Source organism: Anser cygnoides, chromosome 14 (genome assembly GCF_040182565.1).
Source record: "Anser cygnoides isolate HZ-2024a breed goose chromosome 14, Taihu_goose_T2T_genome, whole genome shotgun sequence".
Lineage (NCBI taxonomy): Eukaryota > Metazoa > Chordata > Aves > Anseriformes > Anatidae > Anser > Anser cygnoides.
Window position 1 is genome coordinate 14,121,206 of NC_089886.1, and position 25,234 is coordinate 14,146,439.

At 53.2% G+C, this 25,234-nt stretch overlaps 1 protein-coding gene across 2 annotated transcripts in view; it reads right to left on the reverse strand.

Moving 5' to 3' along the window:
- Window positions 1-18,260, reverse strand: part of FGF18 (fibroblast growth factor 18) — a 70,970-nt gene extending 52,710 nt beyond the window's left edge. The window contains exons 1-2 of one of the 2 annotated variants that reach the window (XM_066977023.1): window positions 17,952-18,260; window positions 17,603-17,639 (exon numbers count right to left, since the gene is read on the reverse strand). In XM_066977023.1, coding sequence (XP_066833124.1) covers window positions 17,603-17,639; window positions 17,952-17,983 — 69 coding nt within the window. In that variant the 5' untranslated portion in view covers window positions 17,984-18,260. The remainder of the gene's footprint in view (window positions 1-17,602; window positions 17,640-17,951) is intronic. The other variant, XM_066977024.1, reaches the window with a different exon arrangement.
- Window positions 18,261-25,234: the final 6,974 nt, after the last annotated feature.

Below are 25,234 nucleotides of genomic sequence, written 5' to 3' on the forward strand. Positions count from 1 at the left end.
GGGGACGCGCGGCCCGGCAGGGTGCCACATATGTGGGTCCAAAAGCTGCTCTGCAGTTTTAGCCTCGCTGTCTCCAGAGAGCTGCCTGCCACAATGGGAGAGGCTGTATGTTAAATCTCCTTGGGCCTTCATCCCTCCTAGCCACACAGCTCCTAGGGGAGACATCCATGGCTCGGCCAAACCGCCCGGCTGCCCCTCCTCGGTGTCCTCTGCCCGTCTGAAAGCAAAGTGCCCATCGACCCAATGACGGATGGCAATATTGCTGAGTGCAGCACAAAACCATGAGGAAGTGCCAAAAAAATGGAACCTGAGAGGGCCTGAGGAAGCAAATGTTTTATGGCCTATCACTGAGTACTTGGCCGCTTTCTAGAGAAAGATGATGATGCCTTCGAGAAAACCAAGCTTCTCCTTTTGATGATGGGCTGAATCTCAGCCAGGACTGTGAAAACGCACCGTTTGCTAGATGGTGACATTTTAAACTTGTTCCACCCAGGGAAATGGTTCGGTCTGGGGAAGAACAGGGTTTCAGCCTTGATTAATGATGTAAAGGAACAGCCACACTGTGTAAAACCAGGAAAGGGAAGGGTTGGGAAGGCTTGCAGGACCAGGCCTCTCCAGCCAGTGCTGCCACCGGAGCAAAGCTCAGCATCCAAGTTATGCTGCAGTGCAGTTCTGTCAGACAGACACCACCAGCAGCATCCTCCACATCCCTACCTCCATCTGCCTGTTCTCACCAATTCAAAACCAGGTCACTGCCCGCAACGCGAGTGACATTATTAATACAATTACCGAGAGCAGCAGCTCAACCATATGCAAGGGTAAGCCCACCCCTCCAGCATCCACCCTTCCGTCCACAGTAGCCTGCATTGTGCCACAGAGTGGCAGTGCCGTAGGGATCAAGACAGCTTCCTGCTCACTGAGCTACCAGGACCATAAGGAACCTCCTTCCCCATGGGACCAGTTCCCATTACCTCCATTAACCAAAGCAAACCATTCCCGTATATCTCAACCACATGGCTATCCGCAGGACACTGCCTTTTACCATAACTAGATTCTCTGGAAACACAATTCAGTCCTTAACTTTTTATTTTTCTCCAGTTGTAATTTTTTCTTCTTCTTCAAATTCAGGACTGGTCTTAATTTTACTACAGCTATCAATCAGTCAATGAGCAAGCAGGGCTTTTTCTTTCTTCCTTTCTTTCTTTGTCTTTCTTTCTAATGCTTGTTATATCTCTCCTATGTACTTCCTCCCTGCACAGAAATATCCCTTCAAAGCTTGATATTATTGAGCAGCTTTCAACCATGCCCAGCAGAGCCGTGTATTCTCTGCATTTGTCTGGCCTTTGTTTCTAGGAATGAAATACCAGTGTCTTAACAGTGTGACTTCATTTCACTACTTCATTCCAATACTTGTTCTATTTCTATCCCACTGGGTCAAACTCACCTATTGTGAGACCTCACCGATTTCAATTACATCAGGGATTAATTTGTTCCATGGCGTTGAAGCTGTTAATACAATCCTTGCTGGCTCTAGATTAGAAAAGGCACGATCGAGACCTCCCTCGCAGGCAGTGTGTTTAACAGCGGTCTTGATCTTCATTTTGTTCTTTCCCCCCCCCCTCCTTTGTGCCCCTTTGCCCCTCTTTTCACAATCTTCTCCTTCCTTTCTAAATTGCCCTTATCAGAACTGGGTGGTCCTCCTGACTTCCACTGTTACTGGCAGAAAGTTGCCTTCCAGCAGCTGCTGCCCAGCATTTGTGAGGGAGCCTTCCCTGCTGGAAGGTCAGCAGCGACAGGTCCGACCTGACGCTGCACAAGCTCGTGGCAGCCGGGCTGCTTCATGAAAACGGAGCACAAGGAAGATCTCAGCGAGGGACGTTAAAACCAAGTCCGCCTGCGCTGTTCTCCCTCTGGCATCGCCTCTCCCCGAGATGTCACAGGAAAGGGCTGGCTCTGAGGAGTCACTGCAGGACTCTGTGCACCCAGGTGGATCTGCAGGGGCTCAGCTCTGCAGCTCAGAGCATCGTTCATAGCAATTAGGTTCTCTAGGAAAAAAAATAGATTCACCACATTGCAGGTGGAAGCCTGAAATACGAATTTGTTAAGTGACTCTAGTTCTTCATTCTGAAGAGGGTGTGATCATGGCAACCCAAATTCTGGTGCCAGCTGAAGCCCTTAAATGTCACCAGGACCATGACCTCACTGCACTTACATTGCTCTGGATGCTTCCCACAATGCAGATTAAACCCAGCCTCTGCCATGTAGCCCTTGGGGAGAAGACAGGATCGGCTCTAGAGGACGCGTTACATTACAACAGGTTTCCCAACAGTACTGATCTGCAAAAATCACTGCTTTCACAAGCCTGAGCTTTCCAAAGTGCTCCCCTTTAGCATTGAAATCTCCTGCTTTAATTATTCCCCAGATGGTTTTGCTGGGGAATAGCTAAGCTCCCATTGTTGCAGCTTCACCACAGTTATTTCCGACACCTGCAAGTTCAATGAGGGCAAAACAAAACCCAAAACAATTTCCCACCTTCCCACCGTGCCTTCCACAGGGTGCACTCTCTACTCAGGAGGAAGTTTCGGTATTCATTAATTCACCACACACTCTGCATTCCCAGCTCAGACCAACTGCATTGGCTTTCAGAGCGCCAGGGACATCACTGCAAGTGGGTCCCGTGGGACTTGTGAGCAAGACACAGTATGACACTGTCACCTTAGCCAGGGGAGACAACAGAAGCACTGCCACTTCGGCGAGCTGAAGCTCCTGGCTGATCAGTGGCAACATGCTTCAGGCTCTGCAGGGGCCATGAGTGACCCATGGCTCTGTGCTACTGCCACCGCTCCTTGCTGCTAGCACCAGGATGTATTTTTTGGAAGTACATTCATGCTTGTGTCCCCCTGCCATCACCAGAGCAGCCCTCCTTCATGGCATGGTTACTGCTTCAAAGAAAACAGTAATGAGGCTTTGCAAAACAGCCTCAGTCAACCTCTGAAATCCTGGATCCGCAACGCTAGCAGTTGGATTCGGGGAGCTTGCCATACTACAACTACCTAACTGCTAACTTAACAACAACAAAAAAATTCTTTTCATTAGGGAGAAAATACTCAAGCTGAAATAAACTGCCCTGATATGCAGGAATGAAAACTATCCAGCAATTCAGACTGCTGCAAGTAGTTGTCTCTTAGCATTTCTGAACAGTTGAAACGTGCATTCAGAAAACAAAACCTGGAGAATAAAGTGCAAAGTCTCTGCAGCCCAAAACGCACTCAAAAAGCAAACCTGGTCCCCAGCACGGCAGCAGCACAGAAACCCCTGAGCCCAAGCACACATCACCTGCACCAGGAGCCACGAAGGAGGCGATTTTGAAGCAGACCCAGAAGCAGCAAATGACTGCCCCCAAACAACAGGGAGTGCCTTTGCGAAAAGTGTGGGCATCTCTACAAAAGGCAAAAACAACAACAACAGGGCTGCCCTTGCCCTGCTGCCCATCCCAGGGTGCTGCTGGCCGCATGGCCCCAAATACGTGCCTGGCTCGAGCAGCTGCTGCGCCCCTTTTGGCACACAGCAGCGGAGGAGCCCGGGCTGGCCACACCAGCAGGCTGAGGTGGAAACCAGGGCAGTCCTCCCTGCAGGGTGCTCTGGGACAAAAGCTATGCACACACCCCGCTAAAAATACTTAAAAGCAATTTGTTCATCTCTTCAAATGATACCCATGTAGCCTGAAAAAAATGCCGAATTCGAAACAGTCCTGACCTTTTCTCTCCTTCCCTCCATCAGCAGGCACGTCTTTCTGGGGCAGATGCTCCAGCCACAAACCTGTGCGGCCTGCTGTTCTGCAGCAGTAAAGAGAAGAAACCCCAAACACACTACCCTGAAACAGGTCAGATCACCCTGGAAAAAGGCAGTCATCCCCCCGTAGGAGTTACAGTGACTCTTTAAAGCACAAGCCTGTCGGGTCCGAAGTAACATCTCTGGCTCTTCTGCTCAATGCCAGCCCCACTGGGACCTCCACGAAAACAGCAGCAAAAGCCCAAGACATGGGAAATCCAAGTGATGCTCAGTAAAACACCACTGTCAGGAGGAGACAGACGATCACCAGAGACCGATCTCCCCAGAAAAGAAATAAATATTTGCAGTGGCAGCACAGCAGCAGGGATCTGGTGTTTACCCAGGTAGCTCCTTTCATCCCAGTCCCTTGACATCGTCCAAGGAACACACAGGTCCCTGCTCCCACTGCAGAAAAGCAACTCCCTCTAGGGTAAAGCATGGCAACTGCCGACAGCACACACGAGTTTAGGGCAGCATTTCCAGAACTCCTTTTTCTACTGAATTTACAAAGGAAACAGAGATGGGAGCTACTGCCCAAGGAGACTGCTGTTAGCCACCAGCACCTATCTCACATGAAAGGTGGCTTCTCCAGAAGCACACAGCTCCCATTTCTCTGCTGATTCAGCAGTGAGGATGCTGGAGACCCTATCGAATTATCCTGTGCCACTTTTCCTCTATCGCATTTCCTCTGGAAACCTTTTACGAAGCTGCAGACAGTCCCACTCCTGCTTATTCTGGCAAGATAACAGTGACCTGACATGGGACAGGTGCCAAGTGGAAAGGGACCTGCTCAGGTGTCACCCCATGATTCGGCAGCATCTGCACAGAGCTGGGATATAAGAAAATGGCTGTGGGCAAGGACGGGAGAGTTAATTCATCTAACAGTACCTGGAGGACAATCAGGAGATTTTCTGGAATTGCAGGAGCCATTTCACTGGGAAGCTAATTAATATTTGTGCTGCCGATACCTCCGTTCTGCCTTACCTTCATCTCTGCCAGCCTGCATGCGGTTTTTATTTTTTCATGCCTACTTTTTGGACTGGCTGACATTAGCTGTTTGAGATGCCAAAGCCTTCGCATAACTTGTCTCCTTCCCTCAGTACATTTCAAGTTTCTGTTGTCTATCATTTGGGACCTACAGGCGCCTGCAGCTGAGGATCACCTCCACTCCTGCTGTCTCCACTCTGAATGGAGGTGTCTGCAGGTTTGAGGCAAGGATCAAATCCATTTTATGGAAACTACCAAAGCATCAAAGCATCACTGGAAACTGTTAATGCACAGCAGCCCCAGTGTGTTTCCTGAATACCAGCCGGCTGATGCTAGTTACTGAGGGAGAGAAGCCCTGTCTCTCTGGGCTGATTTCTTTCAGAGACAAGTCAATGCCCGATGGGGATGCCCAGCCTGGGGGCAGCCTCTTCAGCCTGACCCCGCACAGCACTGCAGGAACCAGCCCCTGGAGCTCTATGCAACCACCAGGGACTTGGATGAAGCAAGGTCCTGTGGTGACAACACTGAAGGAAGAACAATCAGGGTGAAAAGTGGAGCAGGCCAGCAATTCACCTAAAAATAAATTGCAATTTATGAAGTCACAGCCATGGAGCTGAGCACCCGTTTCAGCCACACACCTTGCCAACGAGTTTCCTTTTCCTTTCCCCACATTACCATGACCAAGCACCTGCAATGTTAGGGTCTGTCCCGCATAACCCTCTGCCCCCGTACATGAGAAATACCTTTATCTACAAAAATCTTGCCAGTTATTTCTGGAACAGGGCTTTCCAGAGATGATTTTGATCAGTAATTCACTTATTTGAAACATAAGATGCAAAGTTTCCATCGTCTTTGTATGGGAGATATTTTACCTTGATCTTGCTGTAAGGTTTCGCAAGTCAAACAAAGCAATTCCATGAACTGTGCTGCACAGCGGAGCTTTCTGAACCCCAAAGACATCCCTGCAGGAACCCTGCTGAAGCAGGAGATGGACAGATCCAGTTTCCATTTGAAGATGTGTTACTACTTTTAAGTAAATCTCTTCAAATCTACCTGGGAAGACCCAGTTCTATTTAAGGAGTTTAATTGATTTTTCACTAACAAGCGCCTTTTCCATTTAAGAGCATTTCTCCAGGGCCAGGCCATCTCAAAGCACACCGAAAACCTGCCGGCACCGTCCCAGAGGTGAGACAAGCGGCTCTGCAGCACTACCTTAGTGCTGCCCATCACGCCAGCTCAGTACCTGCTAACAGCAGCACTGAGCATGTATTTGGTGCTCCCGGCTTCCCTTTAAAGCCCTGCGGCCACAGCGTCTCCTTTCTGATGAACCCCGAGGGTATTTATCGCTGCCTGCTCCCGCTTGCAAGTCTGCTTAAACAAATCACCCCCGACGCAAACCCGAGCCTGCTGCCTCGGGATAACAGGCTATGCAGGCATTTTTTACTCGGAGTTATCAACTCTGCTCTGCCTGCAAAACCCATCAGCCATAAAGAGAGAGCAATAAAAAATACCCTGCCTGGGCTACTCTGCACTCTTCCTCCAGCACAGCCAGCACCACGTATCTGCTAACAGCACAGAAAGTTTGCTTTCCCCAAAAGTTATTTTCAAGCTCTATTATCTCCCCTGTTTATACCACGCTCCCTCTGTTATCAAGAGATCTCCAAGTAATTTATAAGCCCACCAGCTCCCGCGCTAACGTGGCAATAAATCAGGCTTACGCAGCGTGTTGCCTACTGTTGGGAGCAGCGGGCAGGACGCGGCCGGGTGAAGGCACGCAGCAGCAGCCATGCCACATCCTCTGTGGCCACCAGCCCCATGCAGATCAGATGGGAACCTGGCTAACTGCCCCACATCCTGCTCCTGGACGGCACCGTGCGGAGGTGGGATGTAAACCGTGTCTTAGAAATCCAAGAGGCTGCAAAGGGAAGCTCCGGCTGAAAGTGGAGTGGCTTTTTTCTTCCTATTTTTTCATTTTTTCTTCCTATTTTTTCAGGCTGATACCTAGCTAGGCAGCCCTGAGTACTGCATCTTTACAACTCTGCCTGACGAACCCAGTCCTTGGATGAGACAAATGAGACAAGGCACACACAGCTGATGTGCTCTTCCAAGTGCTCCACCTTCAGCAGCGCTCAGACGACTTGTTCAGAGTGTGCTGGTTTTGTTCTGAATGGGCTGGACGTTTATTTTTAAGTATCTGGGGAGGATTCCAGTCTGCGCCTCACCTCGCTGTGTTTTCCCCATCTGACACAAATACAAGCACACAAAAGAGGGTTTTCTTTTCAAAAAATCCAACCAAAAGAGGAGGATGTTTTTGGCTATTTTCCTCGAGGAAAGAGGTTGCCCATCTAATAATCCCTAAATGGGCAGTGGGTTGTTGGGTTTTCATCTGCGCCTTTGAGCCTTCATTCCCTCTGCCAGGTTGCTGGTTTTCTTTTCCACAGAGTTGCAAAACCCCTGAATAACAAGGTTTGTGCATGGAAGTGCTGACACAAACCTTAACTACAGCATCCTGAACATGATACCAGAATAAGGACGCTCCCTGTGTGGCCCAGAGTATGGATAAATAAAGCATTTCAGCAGCCAGCACCGACAGATCATAAACCTCCACAAGCATAAATACCAACAACAACCCAAAAAGATTAGAGGGCTTACGGGTGAGCCAGACTGGGATGATTTAGAGTTGGGGTGGAAGGGTCATTATTTCTGAATAGGTGGGGGCGAGAGGGCCAAAGAAATCAATAAACCATTCGGCTGCCAGGGAAGGAAGGGGCCACGCTGATTGTGCGGACACGAGCCCGACACGCTCCGCATCAGGCTGGGGACCTCGGGCTCACCAGTGCCGACGGCTGCGGGCAGCACACAGCACCCCGCTGCCAAACGAGGGCACCCATGGGGGCTGGCCTTGGCTCCTCGCCGGGCACGACTCGCTGAAACGAACGCAGACAAGGCCAGCCTCCATCCCCACTGCAAGCACGAGCTGCGGGACTGAGCTCGCCCCAGGACTAGCCGCAGTGGGCTCCTGCTTCCTGCAGCGAGGGCGAGCGCAGAGCTTCGCAGCCGCCTTCCCAGACCAACAGCTGCTGACTGCGGATTTCAAAGGCCACAAGCAATTCCTCCCCTGCCTTTTTTCTCTTCTCGTTCAGTCCTCCTCGTTCCCAAATCTTGGATGTTTCCTTCCCCCACTTTCTTTCTAGTGAGCTGAGCAATGACGAATGACTTGGGCTTAAAAGGCTTTGCAGTAGAAAGAACCTGAGCTCGCAAGCCTACAGGTGCAAATGGGAAGGATCTCCATTCCCAGCTGAGCACAGCAACGAGCCGGTGCTTGGCATGGGGGGAAAAGTACAGAAACCTGCTCTGATGCCTCCCAATGAGCCGGCCACCCCCTCTGCTGCCTTTCCAAATATATTTAAAGGAAACTCACTCTCTATCAGTTAATAAAATAGCTGGAAACCTGACCAGGTCATGTCAAGCTCAGCGGAGTTAATGAGTTTCAACTTTACATAGGACCTTGAGAGTTTTTAAAATCAGTAATTTCATCTTCCCTCCAGAAATGAATTCCTCAACGGTTACACTGCAAAAATATTCCTCGGATGGACAATTCTGCTGCTAATATACTAAAGATGGCATTAAAAAAATCAGATTAATATTGAGCCTTATCAAACGTACAGTACAAACCATGTGTTGAATTTAATCCAAACCAAACTGTCAATCTGCCTTCGGGATCAGATATAACAAACATGTGAGCCTAGGGCCAGAAATGAAAGCATGGTTTGTTTTCTAATACAAGATTTGTACTGATCTCTATTAGCTGTACTCCTGCATGGAAATCTTGACACTGCAAATGCCGGAAAAACACAATTTCTTACCTTTCTGCTTTGGTGAGCGGGGAAAAGTTTTGTTTGTTTCTAATCAACCTTGCATTGCAGGTTTCCTGTTTTCAGGGAACAATTCTCAACAGTTTCTGAATATAAATCCTTTTTGAAACATTTTAAATGGGGGGGGGGGGGGGGGGGGAAGAGGTATTATAATCATTAGGCACCAAAAGTTTGGGCTGCTGCAGCCCCGCACAGCCTGCCTATTCCAAGGAGACCCAACATACTTCGCTGCATCCGCCACCAGCCTCCAGAAAGGGACCTTCTACCATGAAGCCTGAGGTTCCCCCGTGGTTCCTTCCTCCAAAACCCCAGCATTTGTGCCTGTGTCACCAGGATGCCATAAAGCCCCGTGCCTCATCCCAGATGTCCCCATCCCTGTGCTCACCGAGCATCCTTCTGCAAGGGGACCTGCGGGATGGGTGGGAGCCCTGCAGGCACCGGCACGTGGGCAGTGGCAATGAAAAAGCACCAACAGCCCCCCATTCGGGCTGGGAATGCCTATAGATTCCCCCCTTCCTGGGCTGCCACCCAGCTAAGGTCACAGCTCTGTGAGCTCAGCCAGAGCTAGCGCAGGTTTTGTTAGAAAAACCCGCTGCTTGACCCGGCGTTACTCAGCCTCTTGGCACGCACCGCTACGGCATGCACCGGGGAAATCAGGCTCCCAGACAGAAACAAGAACCACACAAGTAAATTCCATTTTCTTGTTTGCTAAATTCAAAGGGCAATTAAATTCATATTATCTACTCTTTCAATATAAACAGCCAGAAAGAAACTCCTCTGCCTCTCTGGCAGACTATTCCCATCTATTTGCTTCCCCTGCAGATCACAGGGGTGCAGCAGCAGAGGCATCACCGCGATGCTCACACTGCGGGATCAGGAGCGAGGACGACCCCACACAAATCACCCCAACAGCCCCACACCTCCCTGCCCAGCCCCAAGCCCATCAGCTTTGCTGATGATATTGTCTTTCCCTGCAGTTACGCCAGCTTGTCATGCAGCAGGAAAATCCGACAGGGCTTCCCATGGAATTCGAGACAAAGTTTGCAAAAGAATCGCCTGGATAACAGCACCACGCATATGCAGCACAGTATTCCTGGAAAAGGCCCCCCCAGCCAGCCCCACTGGTTTTCCTATTGATTGCTGGGGGGCCGCTTGCCGTTCTGATCTCAGCTGGTCGGAAGTCTCACCAATCGCTGTAAGGTCACGACCACGGGGTCAGAAACCTGCACTACATACATCATAATTTATTTTACAGATAATCAATACAGAACCGCGCCGTGCAGCCTTACAGTGCGGTGTCACAGTTAGGGGCTGATGCTGCTCGTGCAGTATTGTAACCTTAAGGCCTGGCAGCTTACAGGGTGAAAATCAGCTTTCATTTTACAGTTGTAAATCGTGGCTGGAAACCGAGTGCACACCCCCCCAGATATGGGTTGGTACTTTCATACAACTGGGTAACGTTCTGCTTATGGTTTGAATCCAGACAGTATTAGCATCTGTTCAGCATCATCTCTGTCGCTGAGATAATTCAACAGGACAAGCCCAAAGAGAGGCTTGGTTAACATATTGCCCAAGGCATGCATGGAAGGAGGGGTTCTCAGCTCAGAAATGGGGTCAACCCCATTCTGAGGGAATAAAATCACAGCACTTCAGTGCCAGGTGTGGGTGGCAGGGAGGAACCAAACCAAGACGCCATTCCTCACCGTCTGAGCAAATTCTCATCAGCAACCACAGACTCTCTTCAAATGGATTAATAGCAACAGAGAATTAGCAAAAAGCCCTTCTACCAACATTGACTTCCACCCTATTTTCTAATTTGTAATCCCAGGGTTTGGGGAAACACATCCCACCAGCCATGCCCAGGGCACACGCCGCAAACCTCTTTATTCAATGGGCTCTCCATTGCCTCCTGCAGTTGTGTTAATTCTGTTTTGCTGCAAGAGGGTAGCTCAGGATATTGCAAAAGATACACCAGCTTTTTAACAAGCTGTCCTTGCAAATGACGCCAAAGATGGTATTTTAGCAGGAAAGACAGGAGGCTGAGAAATACACAGGAGGAAAAAGAGGAGCTGGGAGGAAGAAGCAGTGCTGGAAATACCTTGCAGGGCGAGCAATCCACTATTAATTAATTGCTGCACTCTGGTATTTGTACAGATGCAACATGCAGCACCCTGGGAAATTCACCAAGATCTAGCGATCAATCTTGATGTGACCTGTGGTATAAAATGTTACCAGGAGGCTCATGGGGCACGCCATGTCCCACTTTGCTCCCCTTTGGTGCCGTCCCCCTGCTGTTTGCTGAATCCAGCCCCTCCAAACTGCACATTCAGCCAAAGCTGCTGGACAACGAGCCATGCTTCCACCTGCCTCATTTTGTCCCTGCGTCCGGAGCTCTCCTGCAGGATTTTAGGATGCCCAGGGCCAGCCAAATCTGCCCCAATTAGCCCAGCCCAGGAAAGCACTTCCTCACCTTTAATCTTAGTGGTGCGAGCCCCAGGGCTGGGCTCTGCCTCATTTCCTTTAATTCCCAGGCAGCACAGCAGCAGGACCCACTGCACCCTCCCCACTGAGCACTTTCTATCCCATTTTAAGCACCTTCAGATCTGCCCCTTTCCTCCCCACTAGCTCCAGAGCAAGGCTCACCTCTGCCAGCATCGCCCTGGACAGGGCGAGCACCACCTACAGCTGCGAACCAGGCTAGCAAACAGCACCTATCTACAGAGGATACCGTAAGGAAGCAGGCCAAGGCGTTGGAGCAGAGCAATGCATTTCTTATTTCACCACGTGAACCCTTCTCCAGCGAGCCACAGAAGGAGGCAGGCGTGCTCATGGGAACACAACTGTGTGCAGCGAGCAGAGCGTAACGATGCCCACCCGGGAGGACGTGCCTCCGCTAAGGGGGAAGCGCTGCCGCGCGTTTTAGCTCGAAATCCAGCTGTCGGCCCCGGGCAGGAGAGGCAGGGAGGAGGCCGTGGGGAGGCCATGGGGAAGCTGCCCTCCAAGGGAGCTGGCAGGAGCGGGGGCCCGGCCCCGCAGCCCCCCCGGGGGGGATCGGCACATCCGCTCCCACCCACCGCAGACACCGGCGCGGCGAGGAGAGGAGCTCTCACAAAAGAAAGCACGCAGACCATGACAGGCTAAGCCTCCTCCTTCCTCTCTCTGTTCTCCTTTCTTTCTCTCTTCATGCTATGGCGAGGCTGCTGAATGCCAATAAGAAAATACTTTGGCAGACTCAGACGGTCTTTTCTATTTTATTTTTTTTTATTTCCCCTGCAGCTACTTCTCTGGATGCCTAATCCTCAGTGGGCGTCCTGAGAGATGCTGCGAGCAGGCGAGACACCCCAGGTGGGCAGGGAAACGTGCGGCTCTGCGCAATGCCCGCTCCCACCTGCGGGACCAAGCCACAAAAAGCCAGGGGAGGGCCAAAACCCAGCCCCACCACCACCACAAAAAGGTGCAGGGGGCTCAGACACCCACAGGAAAACCCTGCTGGTCCCGGTGGCTGGTCGGTGGCTCCCCGAGGGAGCTGAGCCGCTGCCATGAGCCTCATCGCTCCCTGCCTCCCGTGACAAGCAGCAGTCAGGATGCCCACGGAAGCCACGTCCTCCGCTACAAGCGATGCATAAAGGGCCTCGATGGAGCCAGGCTGGCGTCTGCCCTCACACGCCTGCACACAGGCACCACAAGAAGGCACACAGCTCTTTCCGAAATATCGCAGTTCCCTGAAAACATTTTTTCACCCGCTCTTATCAAAACTGATATCGAAAGCGTCCAAATCTGGGAGAAGTCGAAGCACAGGAAGATATCGCTGGTAGGGAGGAGAGGAGAGCACGCAGTAGGGGTTTTCCCAGCTTCTGAGGAAAGGAAGAGACCCATAAAAATGCTCTGAGGGTCCGGGAAGTAGGTCGTGGATCCAGAAGAAGGACTTTTAACCCCAAGGGAGCCTTTCTCTCAAATTCAGACTCCTTCATGGAGCGAGATAGCCGCTTGCTCAGCTGTGTTCACATCGCAGCCTACAGAAAGCCAGGGGCCAACCTGGCATTATCGGCCTACGTCAAAATAAAACATCCCGGGTCATTGCTGGTGCTGTTGAGTCCTGGCGATGCTGGTGATCGTACCTGAGCTCTGACAGACCCTTGACTGCCAGCCCTGCCTTCAGCAGCATCCCCGCATCCAAAAATGCACCCACAGGGCTCGGGAAGCATCAGCCCTTCCCCTTCCACTCTTTTCTTTCCTTATTTGCTACCTTATAGCCAAGCTGCTGCACAAGCAGATAACAAGTAGTCTTTAAGCAAGCATCCCTCCAAACCCCAGCATCGTTCACCTCCATCCAGTCTTGCTCATGCCAGCTGCGATATAGAAGATAAAATACAGATCAAATACAACCCTCGCAGTGTGTCCAGCTATCATGGACAGGGAAATTGGACACCCCCCCCCCCCCAAATACTGTTCTCTCCTGCACGCTCACCTCAACAACGGCCAAGCCCTTCCTCATTTCCTTGAACCACCCTGCACATCTCCAGAGCGTTGAAAGCTCAATGCAAGCTGCAATATATGTTTGGAGATGGAAGCATCCGAGCAGCAGCTCTGCTTTGCCACATTGCCACAACACACAGAGAAAACATCAAGCCCCAAAATACTGAAGTGTGCATGCTTGTCTCTGCCTGCTCCATGCTGCCTCCCATTTCTCCAGAGCCCGAGCATCTCCAAAGACTGAGACAGAAGCAGGGCACGAGGGGCAGGTTCAGGATGCCGCGTTTCCTAGAGCAGAGCGGTGAGTCAGCAGGAAAAATAATGAAATAAAAAAATCACCCGTGGCAAGCAAGCATGGTCGTTTCCTTGAGAGCAAGGGATTTAAAACAGGAACCTGCGATTCAGTATGCGGCCAGCCCCTGCCTGCTCGGGCTGCAGGCTAGCTGCGGGACAGCCAGGGAGCCATGCAAGTGGGTATTTTGTCCACCCCAAGCACCCAGCCCCGAGTATGGAGCCGCGCACACGGCACCATCAGCTCCATCCCCTGCTGGGGCCATTCGCTCCCCACCACCGAGCTCCTCCGCTTCCAGCTCCAGCAGGTTTTGCTCGCGCAGTTCCTCCTGAGCTCTCGCTGCCTAATAACTGAGAGTTGCTGTGATCAGAAAACTCAAAAGAAGATTTTCCTGCTCGAGCTCAGCCCCTTCTCAGCCTTTCCAAGACCACTGTTAGCACATTTTGTCCTTCACACCAGCACCACTAAACCTACCTGTCAGCACCCCCATGGAGGAGCTCATGGGGTAACGCAGCACAGCAGGACAGCTCGGTGCTGAAGCTGCTGGTGACGCTCACGGCCCCAGCTGAGCAGAGATGACAACCATGGCACCTCACCTCTCCCCAGCCCCTGGAGCCTGTCCCCATGGCTGCTTTGTTCTCGTGGTACTGGCGGCCCCCAGGGACTGGCGCGGAGCCGGGGGAGAAGCAGCCCCGTCGCTGCCGCTCAGCAGACTCATGCCTCTGACATGTGCTGCGCGCAGCCCGGCCAGACCGCAGGATCTGGCTCGCTGAACGTGTGGAAGCAACGCTTCTCCATGTCTCACTTTACAAAGCCCCAAACAATAACTGTCTGTAGCTGCACAGGAGCTTAGGAGAAACATAAGTTACTATTGGCATAGCACGCAGCAGCCTTCCTCTTACACAACAACAGCAGATGTGAAAATAGCACGGTGCTGCCTTGTGCACTCCTCTGACCTCCTGTTTGCTTCTGGATCAGATTCCAAAGCTGGATCTTAACCTACAAGAGCCGTAAAAGCAAAGGATTTGGCCCTATCGGGGACCTCTCCATAATCTAAGACAGATGCACGTCGTGTAGAAGAACACGCCGAGGTTTACCGGGGCAGGGGAGCGGCACGGCTGGGCAGCCCGTGCTGGCACTGCTGCTGCAGCTGCGCTGGAGGCAGCGCGGGGCCAGGAGAGCTGGCAGCTCCCAGCCCTGGCCCCCTGTGGCTCAGCCAGCCTCATTCAAGGTGAGGAGCTCCCAAAGGTGACACTGTCCCAATGCCATCGTCCTCGGGGCTGCCAGAGCCAGCACAACGTGGTGACCCATCAGCCACGTGGACAGTAACATGTCCCCAAGGTGCTCAGAGGCACAGGGTGCATCTGGGGCTCCTTGCCTGTGCTGACCCCAAAACCAAACCCAAAACTGCACCAGGATGCGCAGGGAGATGAGTGCAGGGAGAACAAATCACACCTGAAAGCATGAGACAGCAGCAGCAGAACTCAACTGGAGAACGCCAAGGGTAAGTGCCAGCAGTCAGTGACCTGCATGGGGTCATCCCTGAGAGAAAGCTGCATGAATCAACTGATCTCTCCAGTGTCCCCGAGGACACCCACTGTCCCTCCTGCCTAGAGCGGCTTTCAGGACTGCAGCATCCCCAGGCAGCAGAGGAACTGCCCAAGATGCGAGAGAAGGAAATGAGAGAGACGGGGACACTGCTTCCACATGTCAGGGATGGAGAAGGAGCCATGCTCCTTGCAGCCCTGCCTGGAGGGGACGCAGCGCAGGGATGCTCGCTGCTGTGCCCAGAGCTGGGATCCCCCTCTGATACCCAGCGGTGATGCCCTGGAGGAGCCCAGCTCCTCCGACAAGTCCAAACCCTGCTCCCAAAGCCCCCCATGCCCTCTCACCACCCCACGACCCACCCACAGGTGATGCTTCCCCACAAAGAAACGCCAGCGCGGGTCAGGCAGGGGCCTTGGTGCCTTCGGGAATGCTTCCAGCCCGCAGGCGAGCGGCGATGCCACCTTGCACAAATCCTCCTGCACGAGGAACAGCGGGCACAAAACCCCTGGCGCTGCCTTGGTCCTGTCACCCTCCCGTGCAGAGCCACGGGGCAATGCTCAGCAGCCCGGGAGCGCAGTGCCAGAGCCAGCAGGCAGGACGACCTGCTGCTCGTGGCAATGAGGGGAGGCGAGAGCCGGCCTTCAAATACATCCATCCACCCTGAGGATATAATCCGCTCCTAAACCTCCCCAACACAACGCAGAGCCCTTTAAGCAAAACCAAACAACTTCCTCCAGCCTAAATAAATATTAAACCTAAGCGATGCATTAATTTGCTCCAGTTCACCAAAGGCTAACTCCTACCCAAACTGATCATTATAAAAGAAATCCTATAATCCCTCGCTCCCATTCAGGCTCAAAACATGTAATCCCGTGAATAAATCCAGAAAGAAAGTGTAACAGAATGGGCAATAAAAACTTACAGCGTTCACATCTTTTCATCTACCATTAATACTGTAAACACTCACTCGAAGGCCCTTGAGTATGACTAATCTCGTGTTTTGGCTCCCCACGCTCAGCGCCGTAAGAGCTCGCCTCGCGCCGCGGTACCCGCCGGGACCCGCCGCCCCCCGGCCCCGCAGCGCCCAGCCGGGGCGAAGCCGAGCGGCAAATCCCGCAAAATGCTGCAAAATCAGCACTAAAAAGAAAAAAAAAAAATCGAGAAAGTATGGTTCTAATAGCACGAGAGCGCGGACTGACTTTTTTTTTTTTTATATTATTTTATTGCTTTGGAAGCCTGCAAGCTCCAACTGTATAAATGCCAATAACTTCCCAAGTTTTAAGGCTGCTGAAGTAAGAGATCAGATTTTAGCAAGTGCTTTCCAGGCAGCGAGCCAAACTTTTCCTGATTCACTAAAAGCACCGAAGGGAAGGGGAGAGGGAGGGGGCTGGAGGGCTGATTAACTTCAGTTACCACACAATTGCAAAAAATGTCTCCCTGCTGCAAAGGGTGCCATCGCTGAGAGCCCTGCACAGCCTGTTATTCCTCGGGTTTGGAAAAAAAAAAAAAAAGAAGGAAAAAAAAAAAGAGAAACAACAACAAAAAAATGCACTGGAGCAACGCAACGAACGCCTCCCAACCACAGGGTAATTTACAGCTGTGGAACCCCTCCCGACAAGGAGGCTGCTCCGCTGGTTTTATGTTCGAGCCACAATTTTCAGGGGGAATGAGGGGGAAAAAAATAATCTGATTTTTTTTTTTTTTCAGAGGAAGGGAGCAGGGAAGGGGCTGGTTGGGTTTAGGCTTGGCCAGGGGGATGGAGCCCCTTCCCAAACCCATGTCCACGCTTTGCCCAGACCCTGCCTCACTGCGGGAGGACGAGCAGGTGCAACCCTAGCCAAAACTCGGTGCAGGGCCAGGGGTGGCACGAGCAGCCCCCAGCCCAAGGGACACCGGCTGGGAGGTGATGGGGACACGGCACCTGCCCTGCCCACCCCGCAGGTGGGTGTCCCCCGGGATACCCGGCTCGAAGCAGCACCCTGGGGAGCCCCAGTGCTGTCGGGGGGCAGCAACCACCCGTCCCCGTCCCACGGGTGCTCCTCCAGCGGCTGCGTTCCTGCCGAGGCAGGATCAAAAGCGGGATCGGACTTGGATTGCGTTCTCCTGAATAATGGGGAGGGAGCGCGCAGCCTGCTTCTCCTGGCTAGGGAAAGTCGTGTTTTTCAAAGTATCAGTTTTTGGGAGTAAGTTCCCTATGAAGAAAAAAAAAAAAGAAAAAATAGGGCGAGCAGGAGAGCGCCTGCTATTCCAAGGCAAGTGCATCAATCAACGTTGTGCGAGGAGGAGAGTCCAACACTGCCTCTCACATCATTAGCCAGGCTAATGCACTCCAGAGGATCCCGCTAACGCAGGCTACCGGCGCCCGGCTGCGCCCCAGCCCGCCGAGGCACCGAGTGGCCACTGGAAAGCGGCTCAGCTCCCAGGGCAAGTGCCACTCCAGCATCTGGCGTGGGGATCATTTTAATGCGGCTATAAAAACTAGAGGGGGAAGAAAAGTGAAAGCCCTAGCCAAAACTGCCTGGCACTCCGAGGTCAGCACGCCGCCTTTGTTTCTTTTTTACAACCAAAAGCGAAAGAGGACAGAAAGGACACGTACCTGTACCTGAAAGCACAGCAGCAGGAAATGTAAACATCTGGAGAGGAGAAAAAAAAGCAACAAAAGATCAAATGATGCGGTAAAATGGTTAAAGTCGGATTTTTTTTTTTGCTTTGTTTTTCTTTGCGATTTTTTTTTTTTAAACGGCGCAGCTCGATGCTCTGCGCATGAAAAGGCTCGGCTCCCCATTCCCACCTGATCGCGAGGAAAACGCAACCGGAGCCTCCAAAATGAAAGTTTGAAAAAGAAAAGCAATAAAAAAAAAAAAAAATATTTTTTATGTATATAAAGAAAAAAAAAAAACGAGGAGAACAAAAAAAAAAAAAAAAAAAGATGCCGTAATCCTTACAGGCAAGTGCAGGCGGAGAGCAGTGAATACATCGCTGGGCGAGGAGAGGGGGAGGTCGGTGGCTTGCCGCTAGCGGAGTGCAGACCCCCACCGCCGCCCTGACATGGGAGCGATCCGGCCGGCAGGCTCCGCTCCGCTCCGCACCGCTCCGCGCCGCCGGGAAGTTGTGGTACCGCCCGCCTTGCCTCCGCCGAGTGACTCGCTTAGGCATCAGCTCTCCTCTCCCCCTGTCTCTCCTCCTCCTCTCCCTCTCTCTCTCCGCCTTTGGGGGGGATGAAGGTGCTTATTGTCAGGAACTTCCGATCATCAGCCCGTGCCCCCCCGCCGCTCCCCCCCCGCCCCGAGCCGGATGAAGCCTCCCCGCGGCTCCGCGCCCCCTCCCCGGGCATGGTGCGGAGCGGGGTGCGGAGGCGGTGCCCGGCCGGGGAGCCCCGCGAGGAGCGCTCGGCACGGCCGCTGCGGTGAAAAATAAAGGGGGGGGGGATCGGGGGGGTGGGGGGGCACAGCCCGGCTGGGAGGGCTGGGAAAGCGTGAAAAGTATTTAAAAAAATAAGGAAAAAAAAAATAAAAGAAAGGAAAAAGGGAACGGGGCCCGACGGAGCGGGCAGAGCCCGAGCCGCGAGGAAAACCCCGAAAAAAATTAAATAACGGGGTGGGGGGGTGGCAGCCCGCTGCGCACCGGTTTGGGGGGGCCGGGGGGGTCTTACCTCGGCGCGGCCGGGAGCGCGGCGCGTCCTCGGCGAGCCCCGGGGCGGCGGCAGCCCCCGGCCCCCCCCGGGCCCCCCATCACCACCCATACCGGGCAGGGGCATCCCCCCCCGGCTCCCCCCGGCCCCCCGAGCATCCCCCGGGGGTGTCCCCGCGGAGCGCCCTGCCCGCGGCCGCGCTGCCCGGCGCGCTCCGGCACGGCTCGCCCCTGCCCTCCAGCGGCCGCACGGCAGCACCGCAGCCGCGCCAAGGAGCCCCGCCGGCCCCCCCCCCCCTCAGCCCCCCGGGTCCCCTTTCTCTTTCCTTTCCTTTTGTTTTTTTTCTCCATCGAGGAAAAAAAAAAATAAAAAATGTTCCCACGTTGAGAGCGCGCGGTGAGTGCCCGGGCGGCTCCGAGGGCTCCTTTCGGGCAGACGAAACGCCAGGAGCCGTTAACCTCCACGCGCGTTGGAACTCTCAGAAGAGAGCCTAGCGTCAGTTAACACCTTATTAAGTGAGAACATAACCATAGCTCATAACTGCGGGCTTTCCAAACCCTCGGATAGAGGCGCGCAGGAGCACCCCCCCTCCTGCTCCCCCCCGATCAGGGCACCCCGCGCTGCACCCCAGTTTTCTGCCACTAACCAAGCGGCCTCCTCATCCCTGGAGCTTGTCAGCAGGGACCCTTTGGACAACCACTCGGTGGTTTTCAGCTCATAGTTTCAGGCCCAGGAGTAACAGAAAGCATTAAGTTTGTCAAAAACCTCCCAAATTCAAAGCTCTTAGCTTAGTCAGGAAAGTATTCAATATATTCCTAATTATCCCTATTACTCTTTTGCTCAGACCCTCTCACAGCCCCCATACCCTTCAAACCTGAGCTTTGACTGCTCCACCCCAGCTTTCCCACACACCAAACCTCAGAGCAATCGGAAAATTAATCTGAACTCTCCCCAGACCAGCCTCAGGACATGAGTCAGGCCCTGATGTGTTGCTTTGGGCATCCTCAGGACGTAATCTCCCCTTTGACTCTACCGTAGGCACAAGTGCCGAGCTGTAACACCCATCAGAAATGCAGAGCCACCTCACACCCCGTGTAGGGAACACCCCGGCGGCAGGGGCTGGCCATGGGAAGCTGGCACAGCCCTGCCCAGCAGAGCCTGAAGCCCCCAGGAGAAGCTGCAGACGTGGCCACCAGCTCCCTGCAGATGGCCAACGTGCCACAGGCTGCCTCCAATTCCATCCTTGGATGAAACCAGACTTCCCCTGCTCCACCAACAGCCCTCGCCACCTTTCCCACTTCCAACCCCCCAAGTTATACCTGAAGCCATAGGACCCATTGAAAGCACCATATTTTCCTCCACCCATGAGGACAGAAGCCCCCAAGCAGCAACAGCGCAGACACCAGGATTCCGCCGTCACCTTTTCCCAGCCACAGTCCCCCCCACAGCCTGCCCCTCGCCGCTGCCAGCACTTTAGCTGCTCCCTGCACCCACCAACGCCTGGCACCTGCGAACCCCCACTGCGGAGGGCAGCCCCCCCTGCTGCCCTGCACCTCTCTGAAGCAGGACCCCAAAAGCTCCCCCGGCTGCTGAGACCTGGCCAGCACCACCCGCAGCTCTGCAGGGCTCTTGCTGAGCAAAGTGCTGGCAACTGCTAAATTCACTCCTTCTCCTAGACCAGAGAACCCCAAATGGCTAACGTGAGGCACACCAAAGCTGCTCTCCCTACCCAGCCTCTCTAGGGAGCAGCTGAGGGGACTTGCCAGGTTTGGAGCACCACCACTAGCAACCCACTGTGAAGGGGCAAAGTCCCTAACTCAGCCGTGAGCACTTATCCCACCCCATCAGAGCACATCTGGCTCAGGGACACGGCCCCAGACTTTGGGTCCTACGACCTATTGACCTAAGATGGACCCACTGGCCCATCGTCATTCCTGCAGCATCAGCTCAGCATCAGCAGCGTGACACCAGCTCTTGGCTGGCCCTACAGCTGCTGGCAGAGGGTTTGGGGAGTGCTCAGGACACGTAACCAAGCTCAACACCCCAAATCCACGCCAATCTCCAGACCACGCGGTGGGGATGCACCACCTTTGACGCCAGCAGCACCTCACTGAGAAGAGCATCTCCTGAGCCAGCCCAGGCTGGGACCTGTCACCCACGAGGGCTGTGGTGACACCGGGAAGCCACCTGAGCACCACTCACAAGCTGTGGAGCTGGCACTTCGCGCTGCTGGATCCCCACCGGACATAGGGCTGGTGGCTTTTAAAGAGGACATGCTGGGTTTGGGGGGGGTCATCCTGAAAATACTCCCTATGTGATCACAATTTTTTCTTGTTGTGCAGCACAACTCAGGTGCGAAGGCTGGCACAGCGGTTACGGAGAGCTGGACGTTCACCACTCCTCACTCAGCGGCACGCCGGCCAGGCTGTCAGGGCATCCCCTCCCCTGCTCATGTCAGCGAGGCAGCGGGAGCTTCACGGGGCACAACGCCTTCAATAAGGCTGCACACTTAAGGGAGTGGGAAACCCTCCCACCTGCAGGATGCCCTTGTGTCTGGAACTGAGAATTGGGACAAGAAGGGCAGTGCAGGATCCTGGCACCCTGCGCTGCCAGGGCCCTTCCTCCCTTGCAGCCAGGGTTTAAAGGCACAAAGAAAACCCCAGGCTCACGTTTTGCAAACAGTTCAGCAACGCAGCTCAGCCCCGCCAGTGTGCCTACGCTGGTTTTGCCCCATCAGATTCTGAATCGCTGCCCTTGGGTCGCATCCATGAGCGACTCTTTCTGAAAACCAACTTATGGAGGACTTTTACATTTTAACCTCTTTGAAAAAGGACAGCCAACTTTTGGAAGGGATGCGGTGCATATTCCGTCCATACCCAGCATGCACACAAAGAAACAACTTCAGCCCAAGATAACGGATTTTGGGAACTCTTCTGCCCCACAGATGGGCCGTGCAGGGGATGGATACTTTACAACTGCTCTCATTTGACAGAAGAGCACAAAGAAAAAATGAATTGATGCCCAGGAGGACAGAGGTAAGCCTCAGCACCAAGACATTCAGTCGCAGCAATGAGCAAAGGCAGGATGCAGCTTTGGCCGCATGCTCCGGGGTGGAGCCTGGAAGCACAAAGCACAGAGCCACACTGCAATTTTTGGACATATAGATATGGATATCTAGGCCACAGAAAAGGTTAACAAGCAAAGCTGTAATTTCTAACAGAAACTCATCCATGGGGACACTGAGCCCTGCAGGAGACCAGAGCTGGGAGAGGGTCTAGCCTGGGACACAGCCCACAGCACGAGTCCCATTGCTTCCCCAGCAGGGCCGCAAAGCCCCTGCAGTCCCGGCCTTCTGTCTCCATCAAGGGACCCAACGACTGGCACCACCGATCTCAGGTGTGCCATGACCCCCCGAAGCAAGGGAAGCGTTGACCACGTCATAGCTGCTGGGAAGCCCAGCTGGAGAGAGAGGAAGGTCTCTGCCTGGAGCCTGGGTGAAGAAAACAAATCCACCGAGCAGCACTGAGCAGAGAGCTGTGAAGAACGCCCTGAAGTCCCTGGGCAGTCAGGGAACAGTGGAATAATGTACAACGGAATCACAGAAGAACAAATCATTGCAAATAATGGAATATCAACCTCGGCAGCTTTCATTTAGCAATACGAATGGGAGGGACAACCAGCTGGGACAGCACCGAGCCCCACGAGGAGGGAGCTGGCCAGGACCCCCCAGCCCACCCAGTGCTGCCGGCCCAGGGAGAGCAAGGCTGCTCCCAGGAGCTTCCTGGGCTTCTTGGGAACGGAGGCAATGGCATCACTGCTTTACCTTGGGCTTTCTCTGGTCCCACCACCCACAAGCATCACAGGTCCCCTGGGAGAGCACGCGGCAGCTGCTCGAGTGCTCCTGGAGGGAAGAAGAACAGACAAACCTCTGCAGAAGACCCTACACAAACCAGTGGGAAATTCCAGCCTTCACACTGCATTAAATCCTAGAGCTTGGCTCCTTGGATTTATATTCCTCCACGGTTTCATTTTTCCCTAAAAAAAAGTTGCAAGCTGTTAAGCTTCAAAACTTAATATTTCCTTAACTCGGAGCTTTTCAGCTCAACAGCTCTTAAACATAAACCTCTTTAACTGAAGTCTCCTGAATTAAGCTGTCTCCAGCAAGTCCCCACCTCAAGCCCAGCCTGTGGAGCCTTTCTCCCTGGGAGGACAGGTCCCTGCCCACGCCACCACCACAGGCTCCCACGCGCTGCCGCAGGGACTGTCCCACGGGCAGGACCTCACATGGAGGCTGCACGACCACATGTGGCCCCGCAGCTGACGTGTGCCACCCCGGGGCAGTTTGGGGCTGATGCGATTCGGAGCAACGTGCAGCCCTGGGCGAGGGCTTTTGGTTCAGCATCCCTCTTGGATCTCCAAGGTGTTTGTGTTAGTAGCAGCCTCAGCTGCTTGTCCTGACCTTCTGTCAGAGAGCATCAGACCTGTAAGAAGTCAGAAGCAGATGTACCTGTGCAGGATTCGGTGTGGTAGCAAGCACCAGCAGTGAAGGTGCGTTGTGCTCCTGCACACAGCTGCAGGGACAGCCCTGGGTATGCTCCTGCTGGGATCCGATACGTAAGGCAGGCTGCTCGCTAGGAGATGCTCCTCGGGCTTTATGCATCCCCCCTAACATAGCAGGAGGAAGACTTACAGAGGTAACTGCGCCCTCAGACTGCCACCAAAGACCAAGCAGAGGCCACTCGGCACATCCTGCTAGCGCCTTTTCTTAGCTTTGCAAAACAAAGTTGGGCAGGATGATTTTTTTTCCTTTCCATGTACCTGCATCAGGTACCTTTCAAAAAAGTCAAAAGACCTCAGTTCTTTCTAAAAACGAGGCTGAAAAAAGTACATTTCTACTGAAGAGCACCTGGCTTCAGAGCCAGAACTTGAAATATAACGGATGGAGGGGTCGTCTTGCTGTTTCCACAAAATACACCCAAACGCGACCCTTCCCTGGAAAATCCACCACAGCTCTGCAAAAAGACCCCCTGGAAGTCCCACTGTCTAGCAGCAGGGCAGGGCTGGACCCATTTACCTCTGCAGCTCTTCGCCCTCTCAGGGACACTCCAAGCTACAGCCACGCAGCACAGAATGGATTCATGCAGGGACACGGGGTTCACATCAGTGTTCAAATGTTGTCTAAATACTGTGAGAGCAAGAGGGACCAGAAAAACAGTGCTGTAAGTGGGAACGAGTTGGCAGGGACTGTTCTGAGCCACAAAGCTAGAGGAAAGAAGCAGAGGCATCTCACCTTAGTCTGAGACCCTAAAAAAGCCAAAATCCTCCAGCTTTGGTGTCGTTCTGCAGTCTTGGGATCACAAGGCTCAGTTTCCTTTGTCCTGGTGACCCCGTGCCGTGTTACTGCCCTCAGTAATGGCTTGTGTCAGTGGAAGCCTCTTGGCAAGGACACTCATGGGAAAACAAGTTCACCATCCCGATTCCCTCGGCTTAACAAGCCCACAGGCAGCATGACGCTGCCTGCCAGGACACCTCTGCAAGCCACAGGCACCATCAGATGGTGACCATCCCCTGCAGGGTCTCCGCTCTTCCTGCTCTCATTTTGACCCTCAACCCCACTTGCTCTTTTTTGACTCATTACCCTTTCTGATTCTTTGTTTTCTCCTGGGATCCTTTTCCCACAAAGGCCCTTCTGGCTGCATTTGGGAGAGCTGATAGATGTGGTGCAAGGGGAGAAGAAAGTTTCTGAAGTAAGCAGCAGCACAAAAGTCATCCCAAAACAGCTGACCACAGCGCATGCACGCAATTAGAAGAGTCAAGTGGTCTCCACGTTGCACTTTTATAACATCTTAATTAACACACAATATATTTTTGATTGACTGATTTGGTCCAAATAAAGCACAGCTTCAAATCCCCTCTTAAAAGAGCCACTTGCATAACAGACAACCAACAGCCAGACACTGAAGAGCTGATCCAACACAACACACCAAATTGCTTCCAAAAACCTAAGTGTAGGTAAAAAGCAAGCAGCAAGTAGAGAGAGGCTGGGGGATTCCCTCTGCTGTCTGAGAAAGGAAGGACAAGATCAGCGCTCGCAGGCACCTCAGCACCCCGTTCTCCTGTGCCTGGCCACGCAGGCTCTGCTCTGCCCTTTCAATCAGATGGAGGAGTCAGTGCTCAGACAAAGCAACCCTTAATAAATACCAGATCACAAAGCCTCCAAACCTCACTCAACACAACCAGTTGCACTTGGTGCCACTTGCCAGGACCTACTGCCCATTAGACCGGGACAGGGAATAAAGGCACTCCATCGAATGCTCAGCTCCAAACCACCAAAATCGTTTGGCGCTTTGTCTATGACATTTCACAAGCAGGATACAGCCTTTAATTCCCCTTTGGGGAAGCAGCAAGAGGAATAGGGATCGGCTTGTTCCACAGGGAACGAGGAAAGGAGAAGTTGGGAGAGGTTGGCTGCAAGTCAGTAATGGCACGTTGGAAGGAGACAGGACATGGCCTGGGGCACTTGGTAACGTTACTAGAGGAGGGGAGGACAGAGCATGTTCCAGCATGAACTTAGCCTCGAGGGACTGTCTGGGTGGC